Source organism: Cygnus atratus, chromosome 4 (assembly GCF_013377495.2).
Source record: "Cygnus atratus isolate AKBS03 ecotype Queensland, Australia chromosome 4, CAtr_DNAZoo_HiC_assembly, whole genome shotgun sequence".
In the NCBI taxonomy this organism is placed as follows: Eukaryota; Metazoa; Chordata; class Aves; order Anseriformes; family Anatidae; genus Cygnus; species Cygnus atratus.
In genome coordinates this window covers 44,754,428-44,774,798 of record NC_066365.1, presented here as the reverse complement: position 1 = coordinate 44,774,798, position 20,371 = coordinate 44,754,428, and the positions used below count along the sequence as shown (strand labels likewise).

At 36.8% G+C, this 20,371-nt stretch overlaps 1 protein-coding gene across 7 annotated transcripts in view; it reads right to left on the bottom strand.

Annotated features, from left to right (window-relative positions):
- PDE5A (phosphodiesterase 5A) overlaps positions 1–20,371 on the bottom strand; it is a 66,223-nt gene that overhangs the window by 30,488 nt on the left and 15,364 nt on the right. For all 7 annotated transcript variants that reach the window (XM_035552535.2, XM_035552581.2, XM_035552542.2 and 4 more), the window contains exons 3-9: positions 20,004–20,093; positions 10,765–10,836; positions 9,581–9,670; positions 8,218–8,355; positions 6,976–7,043; positions 4,676–4,784; positions 1,319–1,403 (exon numbers count right to left, since the gene is read on the bottom strand). In XM_035552535.2, the coding sequence (XP_035408428.1) occupies positions 1,319–1,403; positions 4,676–4,784; positions 6,976–7,043; positions 8,218–8,355; positions 9,581–9,670; positions 10,765–10,836; positions 20,004–20,093 (652 nt within the window). The remainder of the gene's footprint in view (positions 1–1,318; positions 1,404–4,675; positions 4,785–6,975; positions 7,044–8,217; positions 8,356–9,580; positions 9,671–10,764; positions 10,837–20,003; positions 20,094–20,371) is intronic.

Below are 20,371 nucleotides of genomic sequence, written 5' to 3'. Positions count from 1 at the left end.
GAAAGCATTGAGGAGGCTGATATAAGAAGAAATTTCAAAGAACTCTATTTAGTAAAGACAATGCTTCTCTTTTTGCTTCAGGAATTAAAAAAGAGCTGTCTTCATGGAAAAAGAATCTTGTATTTACTGTATACATTGATTATGTGGTTTTGCCATAATTCTCAAGCACAATTACTTGAAGACCCTTAAAAATACAATCTTGGAACATTTTCTTGACAAATTCTGTATAGCTAAGAAAGTTGGATTTACACTGCTATCTGGAAATTAATATATTTTATGTTCTGTTTGGTCATGGAACTTACTGATGCCAGCATAGCAGGCTGACACGCATTCTACTCTTCATGGGACAGGGAGGACCTGGTAATTTTCAAAAGCATCATCCTCCTCTTGCCTAAGGTGAATCTGAAACTCATGGAAAGACTTAAAAACTCATTAAGCTTATTCCCTGAAGCATTGTTAGGACCAGATCCTCAAGACAATTTAGGCATTTATTTCATCTTGGAGGATCCAGACCCTGGCCACCTAAATATTTTCAGGGACCTAAAGATAAATAAATAGGCTTTTAAGTTTCCATAAGGATCTAGGCCTATGTGGGCCTAAGTGACATCGAATTACTTGTGAAAATTTTACCACAGGAAACCAGTGGTACTATGGGCATTCTTTAAAAAAGAAGAAAAGTTCAATAAAAAGCAAAGGAGATGCTGCAGAGGTATTTGTGCTAGGTAGATTTGGGCTTTTAAACTTAGTGTCTTGTAATAGGACTGTAGCCTTCCTATGCAATCTGCTGGTAGAAGCAGGCAACTCTAAAGGGCAATTCATAGCACCAATACTGCATAGCACTTAGCCTTCTCATGTATGAATCTTTCTGTAGCCAAATCTTATTTGCAGAAACTGTCACCGTATGCACAGCCCACTTGCCTTCCCACATGCTATACTTTCAGACTACTACCACCTCTGTTCCCTAAAAGCCCAGAGCTTATTTACTGATTTACATCTTCTCTTCCTTTCACTGCCTTGTAACAGTGAGAGTGGAATCTGACTCTCTGAAAAGGAAACAGTGAAAATAATTTTACTTATAGAAAACTATCAAACGCATGAAGCTATAAAAATGATGAAATATCACAGGAGAGTTGTAGGTAGCTGGTAACTTGTAAGGCAAGCAATTTACAGGCAAGGTTGCAATGGACTTATTAGTTGAAAGCATAATAATTAAGGGTCTCTTCCCCTGTGTTTAGATTCCACGTTGCTGAGACTTCACTGTGGAGCACAGAAATATTGCTATGACAAGTACAAAAATACTTTTTGTAAGGATACCTACCTATCACCTTATTCTTTTTCCCATTTTTTATTGGTGTACACAGCAAACTCTTTATGTGTTGATTTACATTTTCTGCATTGTCATTCTGTTAAACAAAAAAAAAAATACAGTTACAATTTTTAAGACTAATGCTAAGGTGCCTGAAATGAAAATGATGTAGAGCTGGGGCCTACAGCTATTCTTGGTTCACATTCTCCTTCAAAAAGCATGTCTTCAAAGAGTTTGCACATCTTTGGCTAGATGGTATAATAAACATGACATCTGATACAAGATTTAGTGAATAATAATAATAATACAGGTAAAGATGATAATCAGAGTTTCCAGTGACTTGTGTAATTGTGCTAAAAATGTGTTAATTTTGTAATAGGTTCTTTCATTTTGCTTTCATAAAAATGACAATTTTGCACCAAGACAAAGTGTTCGACTTGGTGCAGCTGAAAAGAGATCAGCTGGGCTTTAGGACACCTTTCTATTCTCATCAGGTGAAGAGCTGTGAAAGTAACTGACTTCTTCCATTTCCAGCATATCTCCTTCACTTACAGTATGGCCACATAAAGAACAGATGTCATAAAACAGGAGTAGCTACCTGGCATTAAGCTAATCATGCTTTTTGTGACACACAAATTTTTGTAAACCCTTTTGGTTCATTCGAGACACCTTGATTAACCCAGCAATGTAATGAAAGGTCTGGTGGTGGAGACTACGTTATGATCCAAAGAATGACCAGTTTTCTGACTAGGTCAACATACTACAGTCTTCCTAAGATCTTTTATCATTGCTAGGCTGGATGTATTTTTTGCTATCATGCCCCAAGAGAAGGGCACTGACTTCATCTAGGAAGTGAGAAGGTGAAAGGGTGGAACAAAATGACAATACACCTATATCAAATATCTGGTGAGCAAATGACCTAGATTTGTTCTGTCGCTCTTGGTCCTGGAATAATATGGCAGTTGCTGAGAAGTAAATGAAGGCCAATCTCTAATTGTATGTGGCACAAAAAATGTGTATGCACTAATATATCAGATCAAAAGTGCTGGGGGGGTGGATTGTTTGTTTGGCTGTGTTTTTTTTTTTGTTTGTTTGTTTTTTGGTTTGCTTGCCTGCTTTTACTGCTGTTGCTTTGTCGTCTTGTCCTGTGCAAGGGATTGAAGATTTTCTGTGCAGGCTAATGCACAAACACTATAATGCTTATAAATGGCAATAGGAAGTATGATCCTTTGAAGCAAAGATGAAGGGATTATATCATGCCAGATACTTTACATGACTCCAGAAACTTAATATTTAGTAGCCCATTATCAACAGGTTAGATAGAACAACTCAAGAGTAGGATTTGCTGGTTTCTGAACTGCAGGCTGAAAAGATGTACCTGTGAAATGAGCTGTAAAAAAGGCTAGGAATCAGCATCTCTCCCTACTAGACCTCTCCAGCAGGGGCAGTTGAGAACCACTAAGTTAAGTCTGCATGAAAACTGGTTTACAGCTACCTTAAGAAGAACCTGCTGTTTCATGGTAAATTTCAGGTGCATTGAAACTCAAGCTTGTCTGGATTGGACAAGACCAGTGTACAGTGTTTAAAAATATACTTGTCCCAGTAAGTAAAAGAAGGAGAACTAAACAAGGAAGGAGACTAAACAAGAATAGGCATAAATGGTTTTAATGAGTGTTGTAGATATTTGAACTTCGTCTCTACTACCCTAACTTTGTTGGTTCAGGAAAAAAACCCATAGGCATGGCTGCTGAATCTTAGCATTTGGCTGAAATCCTGTCCTTATAGATAGCCTGAACCTGAGGCATGCAACATCAGGGTTCTCCTGTGAAGAAACCCATGCTGTTTTTCTGCCTCACGTCACTACGTTGGTAGCTGAGGCTGCCAATGCATTTAGAAAGCACAAAGTTCTTTTCATAAAATGAGTAAGCATGCTGTTGAACGTTCTCCAAAGAAACAGGCAAGCTGGGGTTTTCAGGTTACTAGGTACGCCTGGGATTTCCCTCATACCAGGGTTTGTCAGCTTTCAAAAGATTTTGCCTCCACCCAGCCTTGAGACTGCTCCTATATAGTGGTGGAGATGCAGCCACTGTGACTGTGTTGAAAAACATCATCCAAAATTCCTTCTAGCAGAACTGTTGTTTTCTTTTATCAGTTTCTTTCACATGCATAAGGTGTAAATCATCTAGATTCCAGGGAAAAAACGTGTAAGAAGTTTAACCCTACTGACAAAGTGAAAGGCTTGTTTCAGAGAGTCATTTAGAATGACTCCAAAGGTATTCCTTTTATGTATTTTACAATGTCTTCAAAATAGTCGCTTACATCTGTATTGATCTAATGCAGCACATCCACCTGATTCTGTTTTAACTTCCACTCCTCCAGTTAAGATAGCTTAGGGCCCTCTATCATGAGGTGGTGAGCACTCAATTCCTGCGTTTCTCTGTCCTTCAGAGAATCGCCCTCAAAACATCAGTGAAACCTTGCACAGAGAAAAAGGGAAGTAACACAGCTCCCCACCATGATGCTGCTCCTCCTTTCCTCTTCCCGGAACAATGACAGTCAACACTACTTTCTGAACTTTTGGTTGTGTGACACAAAACAAAGAGTTTGATAAAAACCTGCTGATCATGACAAATCTTATCCCTCTCTTACTCTCTCCCTGAACCCATCTGGCTAACAGGCCTAACTATATTAAGAAGATTTTTTTTCAAGCTTCTGCACTGAGAGGAAAACACAGAATTACAATTTTATTTTATGTTGATGACTTCAAACGCAACCTGATTGTAATCTGAGTTTTGCAAAGTGACCTTCCCTCCTAGCTCTCCAGTATCTGTGTGTTCAGTAGTGCACCACACCACAAGCTCACACCTGATGAAGTGTGAAGCAAAAACTTTCACAGAAAAGTGAAATTGTTCCTTCTCAAAAGCAGCAAAGAACTGGCATAAATATCATTAATCTTTGCCAGAACAAGAAGGGAAAGGAGGGAATGAAACGGAAGGAACTTCTGAGAGCTTCCCAACAATCACAGTAAACTACAGAGAATTGCTGTGAAAATCTCCAGCTGTTCTTCACTTAAACGCTTTCCAGAGAATACACTGCAAGCTCTCCACATCACAGTTTCTATTGACAAATGAATGTTAACTTTTTTAAATAATGGCTATAGGAATACCCTGCTCACTGTGTGAGTATTGTACCATTTCTTCACTGATGAAGAATTTTATAAAGCAAACATTGTACCTTCCTTTGTGTTTGTGGAATTCTAACTGTGGCCATCAAATTAAAAAAAAACACTGAGGGGAAAGCAAGAAATATTCGAAAGGTAGACAGAAAAAAATCAATTCTGAATTTCAAATGTAAGCTTATTTTACTTACTGTCCAGGGAAATCTTCTATCTTTGCAGACATCTGGGATGTTGAGAGGCTCCATAGTATTCTTGACATACTGAGCGTACATATAATTGATTTTGTTTGTATCACAGTCCCTAAGGGATAAAATATTATTTTTAGCTGCTTAGTATGACAACAGGCCACTTCATTATGCAAAGCAGGTAACAGTAAATATCTTTCATGGATAAGGCCAAGAAAGATATAACCAACAGCTATATAACGGAATTGAGTTCAAATTTTGTACCCTAATCCAGTTGCCATCGCAAAATGACAGAGTGGATTAATTTATACACTACACCATTTCTTTAGCATTCCAAAATGTTAACACCAAACATCAAATTTAAGAAATAAACAAATCATTTCAGTTCATGTAGATGAAGGATAAAGAATGAGCAACTGAGTTTGCATTGAAATAAACAACTCTGAAAACAAACTATTCTCAAATCTCACACACTTGAAAAAATCAATAGATGAAATTCGCATATTCTTTAGACTGGGTATAGCTGGTAACATTTGTGAATTTCCTACTCCTAACTTTATTTCAGATTTGTTCTAAAGGTAAAAGAACAATCATTTGCATGGGGATTCTGTTCCTGAAATAGAGGTGTTTTTTTCCAAATTGGGGCAGAAAATAACTTCAATCATCTCCTTTATACAGCCACGATGTATTAATTAAGGGATTTCAATTCTATTGGCCCCCTTTGCTGACATTGGAGAAGGGCATGTGTCCTAATAATGCACCTATTCCCAACAAGCTCCTGAAGGTTCCTCTGACATTTGACTCGACTTTAGCTATCCTTATGGTGTAAGTGTATATCCAAAGGATGTTCACCGTGCTTGAGGAAGAGAATTATTCTCTCATTATTTCACCAACTTGGTTATACAAGGCAATACCACATAATTCTGAAAACCAGTCTGATCTGGGTTTAATTCAGGGTTGATATTATGATTACATAATAAGCCTGAAATTATATCTTGTAACATAATACTTTCCATCTAATCCATGTCATATTTTTTTGTTTGCCTGAAATTGTGACCTTAAAACAATGCAGAAGTTCTAACTCCAATTGCTGACTCGTAGTACAGTCCTTGGCATATTAACTGTGCTGTCCCATGAACAAAATTCAGATATGCAGCTAAGGTTCCAACATTCCCTTCCTATCAGTTAGGAAAAATAATTTATTGATGGCCCATGCAAGCAGTAAATTACATTTTGAGTGCCTTAACTAGTAACCATGAATGGGATAATGAATAGCAAGGTAAAATCTGTCTCTGCCATTCCCACAGTATAGAAGAGGAAGTAAAGAGTTATTCTGTGATCTTAGTACCATTTTGTACCTCTGAACTTCCTGACTGTATGTTGTCTAAAAATTCTACTACATCTCAATGGTTTTTATTTGCTTAGGCCACACATTTTCAAGTTCATTTTCAAATATATGTAATTAAATTTCATATAAGAAATGTTCACTGAAAAAAAAAGATCAAAGAGATATAGAAATTTCCATTTTTCTCTCCTGACACTACATTTGTCATAGTGTGTTTTAGATACAACTGTGTCTCACTCTTTTGACACTATTTGAAACAACTTCTTGTTATGTCGGAAAGGTAATGAAGACGGTAATTTTCAAAACTTAAATACAAAGGTTCAGAGTAAATTTGGTAACTATGTAATCTGAGTATTTTAATACAATTATGTCTACTTCTTTCCATCCTTCCCAGTTGAAATTCTTAGTGGTTTCTTGAACACGACCTAAAAATCTAACTATCAGTCATTATTCTTGATTTTGTTGGTCATGTTCTTTGATCCACCTTTCCTATCTATAAAATAAGAATAATGCTTATCCTTCCTTATAAAGTACTTTAAATTTTTTTGATTAAAATCATATGGTTATACACCGTTTGGTAACTACTAATGTGGTTATGTCAACTCTACAACATAGTCACCTACATAGATTTCTTACAGACCAGTTCTAGAGCAGCCCATGAAATTAGATTTTTACTTCTCATGTTTTGCACATTTCCACAGCATAACCTTGAGATGCAACTATGTACTTCGACCTGACAAAATGAAGAGAACAGACCTTGTTCTCCTATTCTGCTCAGAGTGAACTTTTTAAAGGCAATTTGTCCATGTACTTTTCATGGCAAAACCTGTTCCACAGCAGAAATACATGGCACCCAGTGGAAAGGCATGGTACTGTGTCCTTTATTATGAAAAACTATATTAAAAGCATAATTTCTTCAACATTCTCCCATGATGAAAAAAACTTAAATTCATTGTTTTACCTCTTCAGGTTTTCAGCTGAATCCTCTAATTCTTCAGATTCCATGTGAAACACACTAGAAAATGAATCCTGGAATACCAAGAAGATATTTTAATATATCGTTGTGGTTATAAGTTAGAGTAGTAATATTCATTTGAAAAGCTTATGCTCGTGGCAATTACCAACACCTATTCTGTAATAAAGACAAGTATAAAATTGTTTAATTTCATTTCACATCTAGCAGCAATGGTACAGAATCCTATGACATAATTATCTTCTTTAAATATCACTGAAGTGTCTTGAATCTCTACTGATCATTCTGAGAAGAAATGCCGGTATTTACAAGCTGTGCCAAATTTACCTGTTAGCACAGAACTTCCATATTTTAACATTCATCCAGTTCCAGACCAGGAGTGCATAACAACTGCTTTGCTTGGGGAGGTGAGGACATCAAAGCCTTTTAAACATGTTGACAGATCTCTGTCTTTCTTTCCACATAAGTTTTTTTTTATACTTGAGAAGCTTAAACGTAGAGAGAAATTAGATTCTCTCTGTACTAAGCATTCAAACTACAGACTGGAAACTAGGTGCTAGAGTTTGGCTGACTTGCAGGGACTGTGTGAATATCTGAATACATACACTATGTAAATTCCTCTTCCACATTCCTGTGCAAGAATAACTCTCTTAAATACAGGGAAATATTATTGCAACATAACATCCTGCTCCTTGTTCTGCAGCCTATTTTCAATACAAAGGAAATAAAAGTGGGCAGATAGGAAAGGAGTTTGTGCTTTGCTTCAGTGAGCCAGGATCTTGGGAGAGGCCACGATTCTCTTCAGATACCTTGTTTAGATACTCCCTGCTGAGATATATTCAAGAAATACAAAGTACAGTCAAAACTGATTCTGCACATCAAGTAAAAGCCACATTGTTTTTCACCCAGCCTTTTCTTTTTTTCTGTCTTACATCAGTAGCCAATAAAATGAGTTATAAAAGAGTTCTACATTCAAGATCTATGCCACAGGAGAGAGCTTAGAGCCATAGCTTACCAATAGGTAATGCAAAATGACTGCATAAAATGGCATCCTGGCCTACACAAAGACCTAATCCTCTGAAATCAACACCTGCCCTGACTGGATGCCATAAAAGCAAGGGCGGGGAGGAAGAAGGTTTGAAATGCTACTGAATCAGAATGGAGGGAAGCCAATACCGCTCCCAGGGACTTCCCAGCACTTCTGCCTTTTAACAAAGAAAATGTACTCACAGTGCAATCTTCATCCACTATGAAGATGGTACACCTCTGCACCTGCATGAAAGATATTATAGTGGCAGCTATCTTCTTCAGAATTACTTCCAAAGACTGTTGCTCTTCAAAAATCAGGCTGGCAAGATCAAGAAGCACCTGGAAAAAAAGTCTTTTGTGAAAATTTGACTGATGGCGATGTAAGCAATAATTACAGTTCCTACTCTTTGACTCTTCTCCTCTTCCCTGAATCAAGGAAATCAACACGTGTCTGTGACAAAAATTAAGCTTTGGCTGTCATACAGACTACAAGACAACAGGAATTATTAGCCAGTTTGGTGGAGAAAATAGATAGCCTAGTTAGTTGTCTGATGTTTCTGGTCAGATCAACATTAACAGTTGATCAAATGAAATTTGAGAAGTCCAGACAGCACACAGTAATTTGCCCTTAGGAAACCTAATGGTTTCCTATGGCTCTTGTGTGCATTGTAAAAACATCAACCGTGATATTTAAATTACTGAAGACTTTTGAGCACAACTATTATCTGTTGTAATTCAAACAGAGCTTAATGAACTCATTTGGTGAAAACATCATTTAGGTCCAGGCTGCCATATTTCAAAGCTGCTGCTGAAGGACTTAGCTACTTAGATGTGGTCAAATTATATTCCCTTTTCCCCACAGGAAGCATGGAACCAATTTGAAAAGATTATCCAAATTTGTACCAATTTACAGACACCAATAGTCACTTGGAAACTCAGACCTACCAGAACGCTATTAAAACAACTGCTGCCTAGTTGTTTCTCCAAAAACTTTTCGTATCATGTAGGGCAGAGATATTCCACCCATAAAGGCTATGGCATTAATAACCCATCAGTTACATAGATGGCTACTCTTATTACATTATTAGCGGAATTTATTACATAATTAGAGGAATTACATTCCTCTAGGAAATTTAGTTTCCTGTCTGATCATTATGGAAAATATTGTTAGTGACTATTTATAGTTGTAGGAGACTAAAAGAGCTATCTGTATAACCTCTGCCATGCTGTAGGGATAATTTTACCTGAAATTTCTGGAGTATAGGTGCCTCCGGCTGTGTAATACACACAGTGAGCCACAGGATAACTTCAGGCAATATCAAGTATATTGACATGGGATGAATTTCGGACATGTAGCTTTACTGTTTTCCCCTACACAGCCCACTTTTCACAGCCCAAGCTGAAATGTGCCAAGCTACTTCTCAGTGCAGTTAGAGCTCCACAGTATTAGAGTAATTAAAAATTGCCAAGGAATTGCTACCATATCAGAAATAACAGGAAAAGGTGCAGATTTTAGCTGACCATCATAATTTTTGTATTCTTGGGACAAACCTGTAGATCATACCTGATTACGCCTGTTTTCAAGCAAAGATGTTTCATACAATTGAGCATTATGAAGAACAATTCCACAAAATGCCAAATACGCAGCAAAATCCTGAAGACAAATAAACATTAGCATCTGATGAAGATAATGTCTCACAGCATCTTAACTCTGTTCAAAATAAGCTCCGACTTTTTCTTCCACTTTGAAATATTAATTGATATTTAAAGCTATTTTTGGCATTCACATTCCTTTTTTTTTTCCCTCCAGTTACTCATAATTTGTTATTTCCTCAAGAATCTCTTCTCCCTTTTTAAACTAACTGTCTTTCCAGTTTATCCTGGTACAAGTAGGATTGGGGTAAGAAGCAGCACAGAGGAATCAACTCGTCTTGCAATAATGCAGATTTTACCTAGAAAAACTTGGTGCAGACAATCAGCCTCTGTTATGTTGGGAAGTGGAAATAAAATTCTGCTAACATAGCGAAACCACAATTTTTTTCCTTATTTGAATAGGATTACTTCTTATATCCCACAAATACTCAGTATGCATTTTGTTTTAAAGGGAAAAGTTTTCAAAGGGGAACATTAAATTCTGGTATTTACTTATTTATTTTTACTGCTGAAAATTCAGTCAACTTCTTCAGCCTTTGTGCAGCCTCTTTGGCTCTACACATCTAAATGTGAAATCTGGAAATGTCTGGAAAGCAACTTCATTGGGAGAATTAGGAATCAAGGTGCTGTCTACTCTACTGATTATCTCATGTATTATTTATAATTTATCCATGGCCTTTTCTCTTCCTTGAATTGCTGTATTAAGAAGTGATGCAATATTTTAAAAATAATCACTATGTAAATTTTAATATTCAAAATATGTATTGTCAGAGATGCCAAGAGAGCTATAATCACTTCATAAAAATGGTGTCTATTATAAGCTATGGAACTATCCTACAGTGCATTTCTGTAGAGTAAACCTGTATTTGACATGTATGAGAGATACCATTCTGAAAAGAGAAATTAAACTATGTCACATCCACATTTCTCATGGCTCTATAAGTAAAGAATTTTGCAATATTACCAGGAATTCTTACTTTTTCAGTGGTTAATTTTTAGTAACTTTAAGATGTCTGATCAGTTGAAAAGCAATAGCATATATATCCCCTGATCGCCTGTGAAAACAGAACAGACAGAAATATCCAGCTTCTATACCTTTTCGTCTTGTTCAGTGAAAGTCCCACCAGTTCCCGATTTCTTATTGATTGCTTGAGCCACACCAACAACCTAGTGCATTCAAAAGGGAATAATTAGATCATTTTTAACGAATCTGTCATTGGACTTTATTCCCAGACATATGAAAAAATAAATGATCGTCTTACAGGTAAAGAAGCTAAGCCAAGGGTAAAACATCATTCACAGGACATCTGTGACAGACCTAAGAAACAAATCTATGTGCCTTGAACAACATTAAAGACTTTTCCTTGGGTAGTTCTTTCTGCTTCTGGCACGTGGCTTAAATCCTTAGATTTCAAATGCACTATGTATTAGGAATAGCAGCTAACTGGCTTCATAAATTAAGGCTGCTCACATAAATCAGAGCATAGATAGTAACAAAGAGTATTTACATGAACTATAAAAAGATCTGCTACACTTTATGAAATAATTATAAAGACACTGACAGACCAGCTCTATTTACTTGCTTGTTGGCTTGTCTGCTTTGGGATTTGAGTGTAAAAAAAAAAAAAAAAAAAATGCAATCTGGCAAGATTACACACCTAGTTTTATTCTTATAAAGTCCTGTCTTATAAAGTTGTGTTAAGTTTTGAGATGATGCTTTTTTTAGTGTAGAAATAATCTGTGATAAAATTTGATTTCAGGTTTCTGGACATAATTACATGGATTGGGAGATTAAAATATGATTTCTTACAGAACAGAAAACAGTCCCATAGAGATGATTGAGCTACTGGTGCTTTTGCAACTTTCTACACAGAAAAGAATTAGCCAGGAAATGTGATTTTGCAATAAAAGGTGTTGGTTTAGATTTAAAAGAAATGTAAAATGAATGTGAGAGTACAACACAGCTGAAGAACGATGCTTTTGTTACTGCCAGTCTTTGCTGAGTTCAATTCTGGATGCTGGTGAGAGCCTCCCAGCAAACCAATCTGCCTGGCAAACAGCAAAATTACTTATAAAGATAAAAGTGAAATTCAGATTTTTGTTTAGTATTGATTTGTTTCTAATGTAGGCTCCAACTCTGCTATTTTGGGAGAAATGAAACTGTATGGCTGCTTTGGATTTGCTCTTACATAGTCAACATAGATGTCTCATAGTGGTAATTTGGGTCTGTTTTTCAGAGCCCAGGGGAAACAAGAGAATTTCAAGAGACTTTCATGTGAGTCTGTATGAAGAGAGGGAGCATTTAGTCAAAAAAAATAACTCACTGGGATAGTATTTCTCTAGATTCCTTACTGCAGTTATTTAATCTGTTTGCTGGCAGTGACCATTCTGTCCTGTAAGCTAGTTTAAACTTTTTCCTGGATCCTGCACTTACCCTTTCACTTCCATATATGTACCCTTCTGAATCATGTTAACCATGCCACTTCACAGCACACTAAAACTGGAAGGCACTCAGAAGTGAAACAGAGGATTAGCACCAGAGCAAGAGGCAGGAGACGTAGGCTGGAAACTGGGAAGAGCTAGAAGTCACTCACTAAAACCCTGCACTTCATTACAATTAACATGGTTACATCTATTTAAATGGCTAGGTCTCCTCTTCTGCTAAGGCCAGTAAATCTACAGTGCAGTAAACTCTGAGGCTAAAATTTACTAGAACAGATGAAGCCGAGTACAGTAACATGAATGGGTACGTGGTAAGAAGCCATAAAGTATATATAAAACTTTTGATTCTTTTCAGACATTTTTGTCAGATCTCAAGTAAATGATTGACAAAACAAAAGAATTTGCTTTGTTTGAAATCTAAGTAGTATAAGACCATTGCAAGTTGTTAATGACAGCATTTTTTCAGCTTGCTTTTTTTGATAAACAATATCAGAAGAAAACTGTGTGGCGTGCATGTTTAAAAAACTGTACTTGGCTGTTAATCATTTCAACATATAACTGCTAAACTGAAGGAGGGGATACAGTTATGTTTTTGTAATGAAAAAGACAACAATTTACCATCTCTCACACCAGCATTCCCAAAATACTGATGTTACAAGGTCAGTGTTCTGCAGCATGAATCAGTGCCAACTGTGGGCTCAAAAATGTCCATCTGAAATAAAGCTCAGCTGTCAAGTCCATTCCATACAACCCAGTTCTTCCCACAGTTAACTTCTCCTTGACTTCAGGGAAAACTTCTTACCTAGTGAACATTCTCACTATAATAACAATATACCTGCCATATATACTTCTAAAGCAGACTTTGAATAGTAAGCAAATCCTTTAATAATTGTATGTGCTTTTACATTAACCCGCACCTGAAAAGACTAATGATTAGATCTTTTCCCACACCACTGTCTTTTTGGGGGTTCTCATTTTCTTATTTTTATTTTTTTCCAGCTTTGGTCCAGCACGGGCAAAGACAATTATGATGAGTTCAGAGGCATCATTACGGAGTTTAAGAATTAAGAGGTGAGTACTTTCATTGTGCATAAACACCTCCGCCAATGAAAGGAAGGCCTGTGGTGCTTAAAAAAGCTAAAAAACAGTATAAGTACCATACCAATAAAGCAAAAAGACTATTTAGCCTTGCAGGTTACTCATACATTAAAAAAAAAGGCATGTGCATCAATGGAAATGGTCATTTTTGTATCTTTGTTAAGGTCTTCCAATAAAAGCTTTTAACAGAAGAGGGAAGGAGTAATGAGGAGAGTAAACCTGCTAAAAAAATCCTGCTTGTCTTGATGATGATAAAAATTTTATGCAGATAACAAACTGCATAAAACACTTCTTTTTGTAAAAAAACAGTTGACAAAATATTTTCTGTTGTTCAGTGACATCCTAAGCTTTTAAAGAGACTTTTGTAGTATGTGTTCATATAAATGTAGTATTTTTCATATAAAGTTATCAGTTTTAAAGATTAAGCTGGTCCAGATTCTGGCCTTATTCTGATTTATATCAGTACAAATTCAAGTGAACTAAGATGTGTATTAGTTAGACATTGGAGTCTTGCCTGCAAGCAGGTAATTAGGAGGAGATGTAAAAACTCAGGAGGGTTTGTTCCTGTTACTAATGTAATTATGTAATTAGGACAAAACTAAATCATGTGAAAGCATTTTAGGCCATGGCGAACACAGGCTTCCATTTTTGGTTTTCCCACTGTTAGGATTCACTAAAATTAATTTTTTTTGAAACTTGCTGTAAACAAATCTGAAAAGACAATAGGCCTGATCCCTCCATCTGGGAGTTACATTCACACCAGCACAGATTTTGAATCAAAGGTGACTGTAACTACTATGAGCTCAGCTATACAGAAAACTTACTCTGATAACAGGTATATTAAAGTGTGAAATCTTTATGGCAATAAAGAAGACACGTTACTTCATATCTGAAATAAAACATTCTCTGTAAATCCTGAAGAACACTAAAAAAAAAAATGACAGCCCACGTGAAGATTCACTGATGAATGCTCTGTTCCAGTCTAACAAAAAGGTATTAAGTTACATAGGCACATTATTTCATCTTTCATTACTTCTTTTACAAGCAGGCACCAAATTAACCTTCTTGAAAGCTGAGTCCTGTAGCACTAAAGCAAAGATACTTTTTACTTGTCACTGTCTTGCTATGCCTACCAAATTATCCTGCATACTTGTTGTTCACCCAAGGCAAAACTACTAGGCCAGAAAGGGGCTAAAACAGCCATGAAAGGGGGTAACTGCTAGAGAAAATCATAAGAAAGTACTATGGACTGAAGAAAACCAAGATTAAGGGAGAGCAAACACTGCAGTAATTATTATTTGCTTATATTTAGAGACCTGTAATCTTGTGTCCTAATCCCTAAAGTAACCAGTGAGCTGTCAAGTGCTACAAACTGATGAGCTTTACTCCCAGTCTGACTAGGTTGGTGTTGTATAAACTAGTCACGCAGCTCCTAGCAAGAGCCTTCATCCAGGTTTGCTGTATTGGAAGTACAAAAGGGGTGGGCAGAAGCAAACATGCTGTATGTAAACGACCTTAGTCCTCAGTCTAGCCTTCTTTAAAGTCAGTGGAAAAAAATCCCCTTGAATCAGAAACCAAACACTTTGTCATTTTCCATTCAGATGACGTAAGACAGACACACGCCATGAACACAGAAAGCAGCTTTGATGATGGAATAGTTCTCTGTCAATCCCCCAAAAGGAGAAAAAAATAGGCACCAATTACTAAGTCAGAACCCGTACCTGTTTTACCACCTCAGAACACAGCTCTCCTAACTCTACTCTTGCTGGCAACACGGGCAATCTTCCAGTGCTGCTGCTTGTTCCGTAACCTTTCCTGTCTAGCTCTACCAGTTATCCAATTTAATAAAACCTGATCCACATTAAAAGGAGACATTTCTTCTAATTGTCAGAGGACATTATTTTCACTCTTTTCTACTGTTAGCTGCCTCCTGCCTCTAAAAGTAGCAGGCTACCTGGAGCGTCTCTCAGTAGACGATGACTGAGATATGAGTTTTATCTGGATTGTTTCATGCTACATTTTTTTGGACATTAGGACTCCAGGCCTAACTCTGTGAAAGCTGTTCCAGCTCTACAGGGAGCTAGTGCCTTTTTTAGTTGGTTCTGACTTCAGCTGATTTAAAAATACCGTTTTCTGTCCTGAGAATAAATAAATAAATAAAAATTATTTTGCTGTCACCTGAAGAAAAATGACATTAAGCCAAAGAATGGTAACAGGGAGAGAAAAACTCAACTTTTATCTCATTTTAAAGATAGGAACATATCCACATGAGAGGACAGACTGAGTGGTTTTAAGCTTACTTTGCTCTCCTGCTTTTGTACATCTTTGAATCAGGCTTATAAAACTATCCTATAGGGACAGACCTGTATTTACAGACTTTCATTTTTAATCAACAAAACTTTCACATCCTCTTCTACCATTCTTGCCAACAGTAGCCTGCGTGATTCCTAGCAGTCTAGCTACTATAATACATCTCAGCATTAGCTGAAATCCTCCCAAGCAGCAAATTACTGATCTCCATAATCCTGCAGCAAGACTGCTACTGGAACTGGAGGTAGTTTGTTTCAAGGTAGCTTGGCTATACTGCAGTCACTGTGATGTGTTGTACCTGAAGTTGGCATTGTGGGAAAAAAGAATGTAGTTGGCTAACCATAATATACCTGGTTATCTTTCATAAAGTTCAACAGGATACTTTGAATGGCTGTTATAAACAGAATACCACCCTGATGTATGCCAAAAAGCTTCCCAGTGAGAGGTTAGGGCAAATTAAAAAACAACAACAACAAAAAACACAACTAAACAGTTGGAGCGATCATTGCCAGAACAGAAGATTTGCCTTGCCAATTAGTGGGAAGTTCAATTTTACATACTTTAGGCTCAGAGCCTGGGAGATAGGTCTCAGTCAATTCAACTAGAAGTCCCCACATGAGAAAATCCTACAGATTTTAATAAGATTTAAACCAAAATAGTATTTTATGGAAATTATTTTGCACAGCATAAAGGAAAAAAATACGTAACATTCCTGTACAGCTTCTACTACAGCTATGATGACTCTTCCAGTCAGGAACCATCCCTTCTGCAGATATTCCAAACCAGAGAGCTCTACTGAGCCTTGTATCAGTTCTCAATAACTCCACAAGTTGCTTTAAGCTAATGACTTCCATTCACTATTCAGTCCTGTAAGATTTTTTTTGCCAAAATGAGTGTTTGTTTACAAATGTCTACAAAACCAGATGGAGAAATTCTTACGGTGATAATTACTTGCAACAGCTTCTGTAGTCCTTTTTCTGGGTCTTTGAATCCAAGACCAAGCAAAATCAGGGAAAAAAAAAAGTGCTAGTGCATTTACTCACTTCATTAAGGATACTATAGAAGGCAAATCAGTAGCATTTGGAGCTTCTGAAAAAAAAAAATCGAAGGTTTAAGGACACATCAAAAATGCTTTTTGACATACATGATGTGAACAGCCACAACCTTAGATCTTCTGCCACTAGTGATAAAACCCTGATTTCTGCATAAACACTATAGCACTAAATTGGTTAGCATTAATAGCTACAGCTAAATCCTGTGACCATCAATACCATTTTTTCTCGTAAAAGAAATAGCCTTGCTAGCTGTGGTATGAGCTGGCTAATACTGACTTTTCATTGGATTTTTTTTTTTGTACTACTGAGGATGATAATTCACTCTGTTTTGAAGGTTTTGAGGTGTTCTCTGATACACGAAGTAGGTCCGACTGATGTCTCGATAACTCTACACATTGCATATATTGATGTGAATATGTTTAACTCTAAAGTTATCTGCTGCTACAGAAGAGAAAATCTTTTAGGATGAAAATGGAGTCTTCGCTATGGCTTCACATTCACCTTCAGAAAATTTTAAATACAGGGATAGCTTTAGATAATTTGACTTAGAACCATTTTGTTGTTTGTTTTAAGTAGAGGACAATTCAAATTACTCAAGGCCTGTCTTCCTCACTGTTTTCTTCAATGGTTATAAACAACAAATAATATAGCTCTGCATGACAGAAAGCATCACATGGCAATCTTTTGGCATATGATGGGATGGATGAAATTTCTGTTTAGTTATTAGACTTTGCACAGCACTGATTTACAGGTGCCAGAACTTTGTTCAAAGCCCCTAAAGCTGCATACAAAGCTCAGTCAGTTTGTATTTGCAGTCTTTCATGGGAAAATGAAAACTCTTTACAAAGCTAGCACTGTACAAGCTTCTATGGTCTGATCTTAGATGACATAATCAGCAGAATTTTCTGGATCTGAAATGCAACGTTTCTCTGACATTTCTGTCAGCAAGAATAGGTTGAGTAGGGGACTGAAAAAGAGTCCTGCTATCAAGTGAATGTGATTCCATTTTTGGTATGCATCTGTGCAGAGGTACTCATTTTCACTATTTTTTTTCCTTTTAAGATTACTATTATTTCCTGAGTCCTTTTTATGAGCTCTTCTTTTCATCTATGGAATTTCTTATTAGTAGTTATTTTTAAGTGAGATGTTGGTTTCTCACATGCCTTATGGAAATACAGGAAAATGTGAAAAACATCTACTGGAAAAATCTCCGTACTTCAGCCGGCCCAGAGGATTTAATAATCAGCATGAGATTTTCTTAATCTCAATTACTTATTCTTTTGTTTTAAAAAATAGTACCAATACTAAGCAAACATACAAAAAAGTCACAGTTGCTTCTCATTCTCAGTGTTTATTTCTGGATGTTTTCCAGAATCATCTCTTGACTGTGACTGCTGACATCCTGGGCTAAGGAAGCATTCACTAGCCTCCATATTTCTAGAGGGGCTTTGGGAATTCATTTATCACAGGGAGGAGCCCATATTCTGATATTTTTTTTCTAAACAGAAAAAGCAGATGGCAAATTAAAGGCTGATTCCCTGACTCCAAAGTCTCTCCAGAAGCATGTCACCAAACTGTTATGGTGAGAGGAACAAAAACCTCCTGGTATTGACTTCAAATTCAGGAAAAAAATAAGTGTTATCCTTTCCTAAATGAGATTTTCTAGTTTAGCCCCTTCAAATTATTGCATACAAGAGTGAGTGTAACAGACTCTTCAAACTTCACGTTGGCTGAAGCTTTAAAAATAAACACGTCCCTGCTTCATTTCCACTTGCTGATGCACTTAGGAGTAGAAACCTAGCTGAAGATACGGCCAATTGCAGGCTTACTCAGCCTGTAAGTCATGGTGTGTTTCACCAACAGACTACAGCTCTTATTCTTTCCCCTACCTACCACAAAGGCCCAACGAGAAGTTAGCACTTTTGTGCTCCCTGGCTAGCGAGATCCTGTACTTCATTTCTGATCCCAATTACATAGAACACAGCATTATTTCTATTCAACAAAAAGAAAATGGGATGGCGTGGGTGAAATTTAAAATCTTGCATCAGCCTGACATGGAGCGCTGCTCCACACAGCATCTGATTTGCTCATCAGCTGGCCCAGGGCCAGCAGTGGCTGCTGCCAGCTGGAAATGGGAAGACTTCGAAGTGGGCTTGGGACTAGGAGAGGAAGACTAGAAGCGTTGTCTGCAAGGTAGTGTCAACTCAAGTCAGTTTCAAGTTCTGTCCTTGGAAGAATTGAAAGAATATTTTAAACCAAAATTTGCAGTAGGTTAAGAAAGGAAATCCTGGCTGATCATCTGGGTCGGCTACAGTAGGATTCAACAAATGAACTCAGTCAAGAGTTTATGGAAAACAGAAAAGCAAGAAAAAGAAGGTATGATATCTTCAAAACAATCTTGGCAGCATTTATTTTTGGAGTTTGAACTTTCTGGAAGCAAATGATAAATACTCTGAAGAATAAAGGAATTACAGGAGAGAAAGGCTCCATCTTAAAGCTCTGATGCACTCTATAAGGAACCCTACGCTGTGCAAGCATCCTAAGAACTGATGATGTACCTGAAGGCTACTGCTTTCAGGATCAAAAACCAAACAAAATACACACACACAAAAAAAAACTAACTACCTCCCTAAGTAAAACAGTGATGCTTGCTTTTTTTTTGATCCCAGTTTTGTGCTTTGTCTTCACTGAATGTACTCTTGAGCTGGTCAATGCTAGAAGATGTAAGTTTGTAATAAGAATTCTCCCTACTGCAATAGTATCAGATAGGGTATCAGGTAAGAAGGGAGAACTTCTGTGAGAAGTAGCACTGATGGGAAATACATGCAAGAGTTCACATTATTTTATATTTGAAGTAATTTGACTTTACATTACATGACTTATCAATGACTTCTCTAAATCACATCAACGCCATGTGTTTTCAATGCCTGATCTTAAGCACTTAATGTGTTTCTTAATTTATTACATATGAGCTGAGTTAACAGAATGTAAAAACCTTTTATACAATGATAAAAAATAATTTATGTACTCTCAAGAACATAACCTAGATAAAACCCAAGCTGAAGCACAGTAACTCTTAATTGCAATCTGAGTGTGTGCCGAGATAGACCAATAAACCCGCAGAGAATTTTAATGCTGACAGATACTAGGTACAGGAACCATGAACAGCACTTCTGGAGTTAAATTCATATATTCTACTTCTGCATCTGGGGGTTAAACTCTTCTTGACAATTCCCTTTGGCTTACATTACTGAACTAGATAAGATAAAATTAAAAGTCCAAGCAATCATAAGCACACAGTCTTTTTTTTTTTTAAAAAAAAGATATGGGTTTATGCCGTAAGATAATGACTGACAGCTAATAAAAGTTTAAAGAATTAGCATAGCTGGAAACAGTATTACATGAAGTGAACCCAATGCTGCAACTTACCTCTTCCCTATGATTCTTTATTGGCATACAAAGAATACTCTGAGTCTTATACCCCGTGATCTGGTCGACTTCTGCATTGAATCGTGGATCCTGATATAAGAGAAAAAAATAATTAGTTGACTACTTGCTTAAAGACTGTTTCTTTTTCTTCCCTGGTTTAAAGGTTAAAAAAATACAGTATCTGACTTAGCTAGTAATGGAACCTTTGCTATCTTAGGTAACAGTTAATAATTATATAAAGGTGTTACTGTCAGAGTGGGTTAAAAGGAAAAAAAAAAACACAACAAAATATTTGTGTGGAACATGAGTGCCTGTGGATAAATACAACTGACAGAAAGAACAAGAAAACAAACAACTTCAGGAAAAGC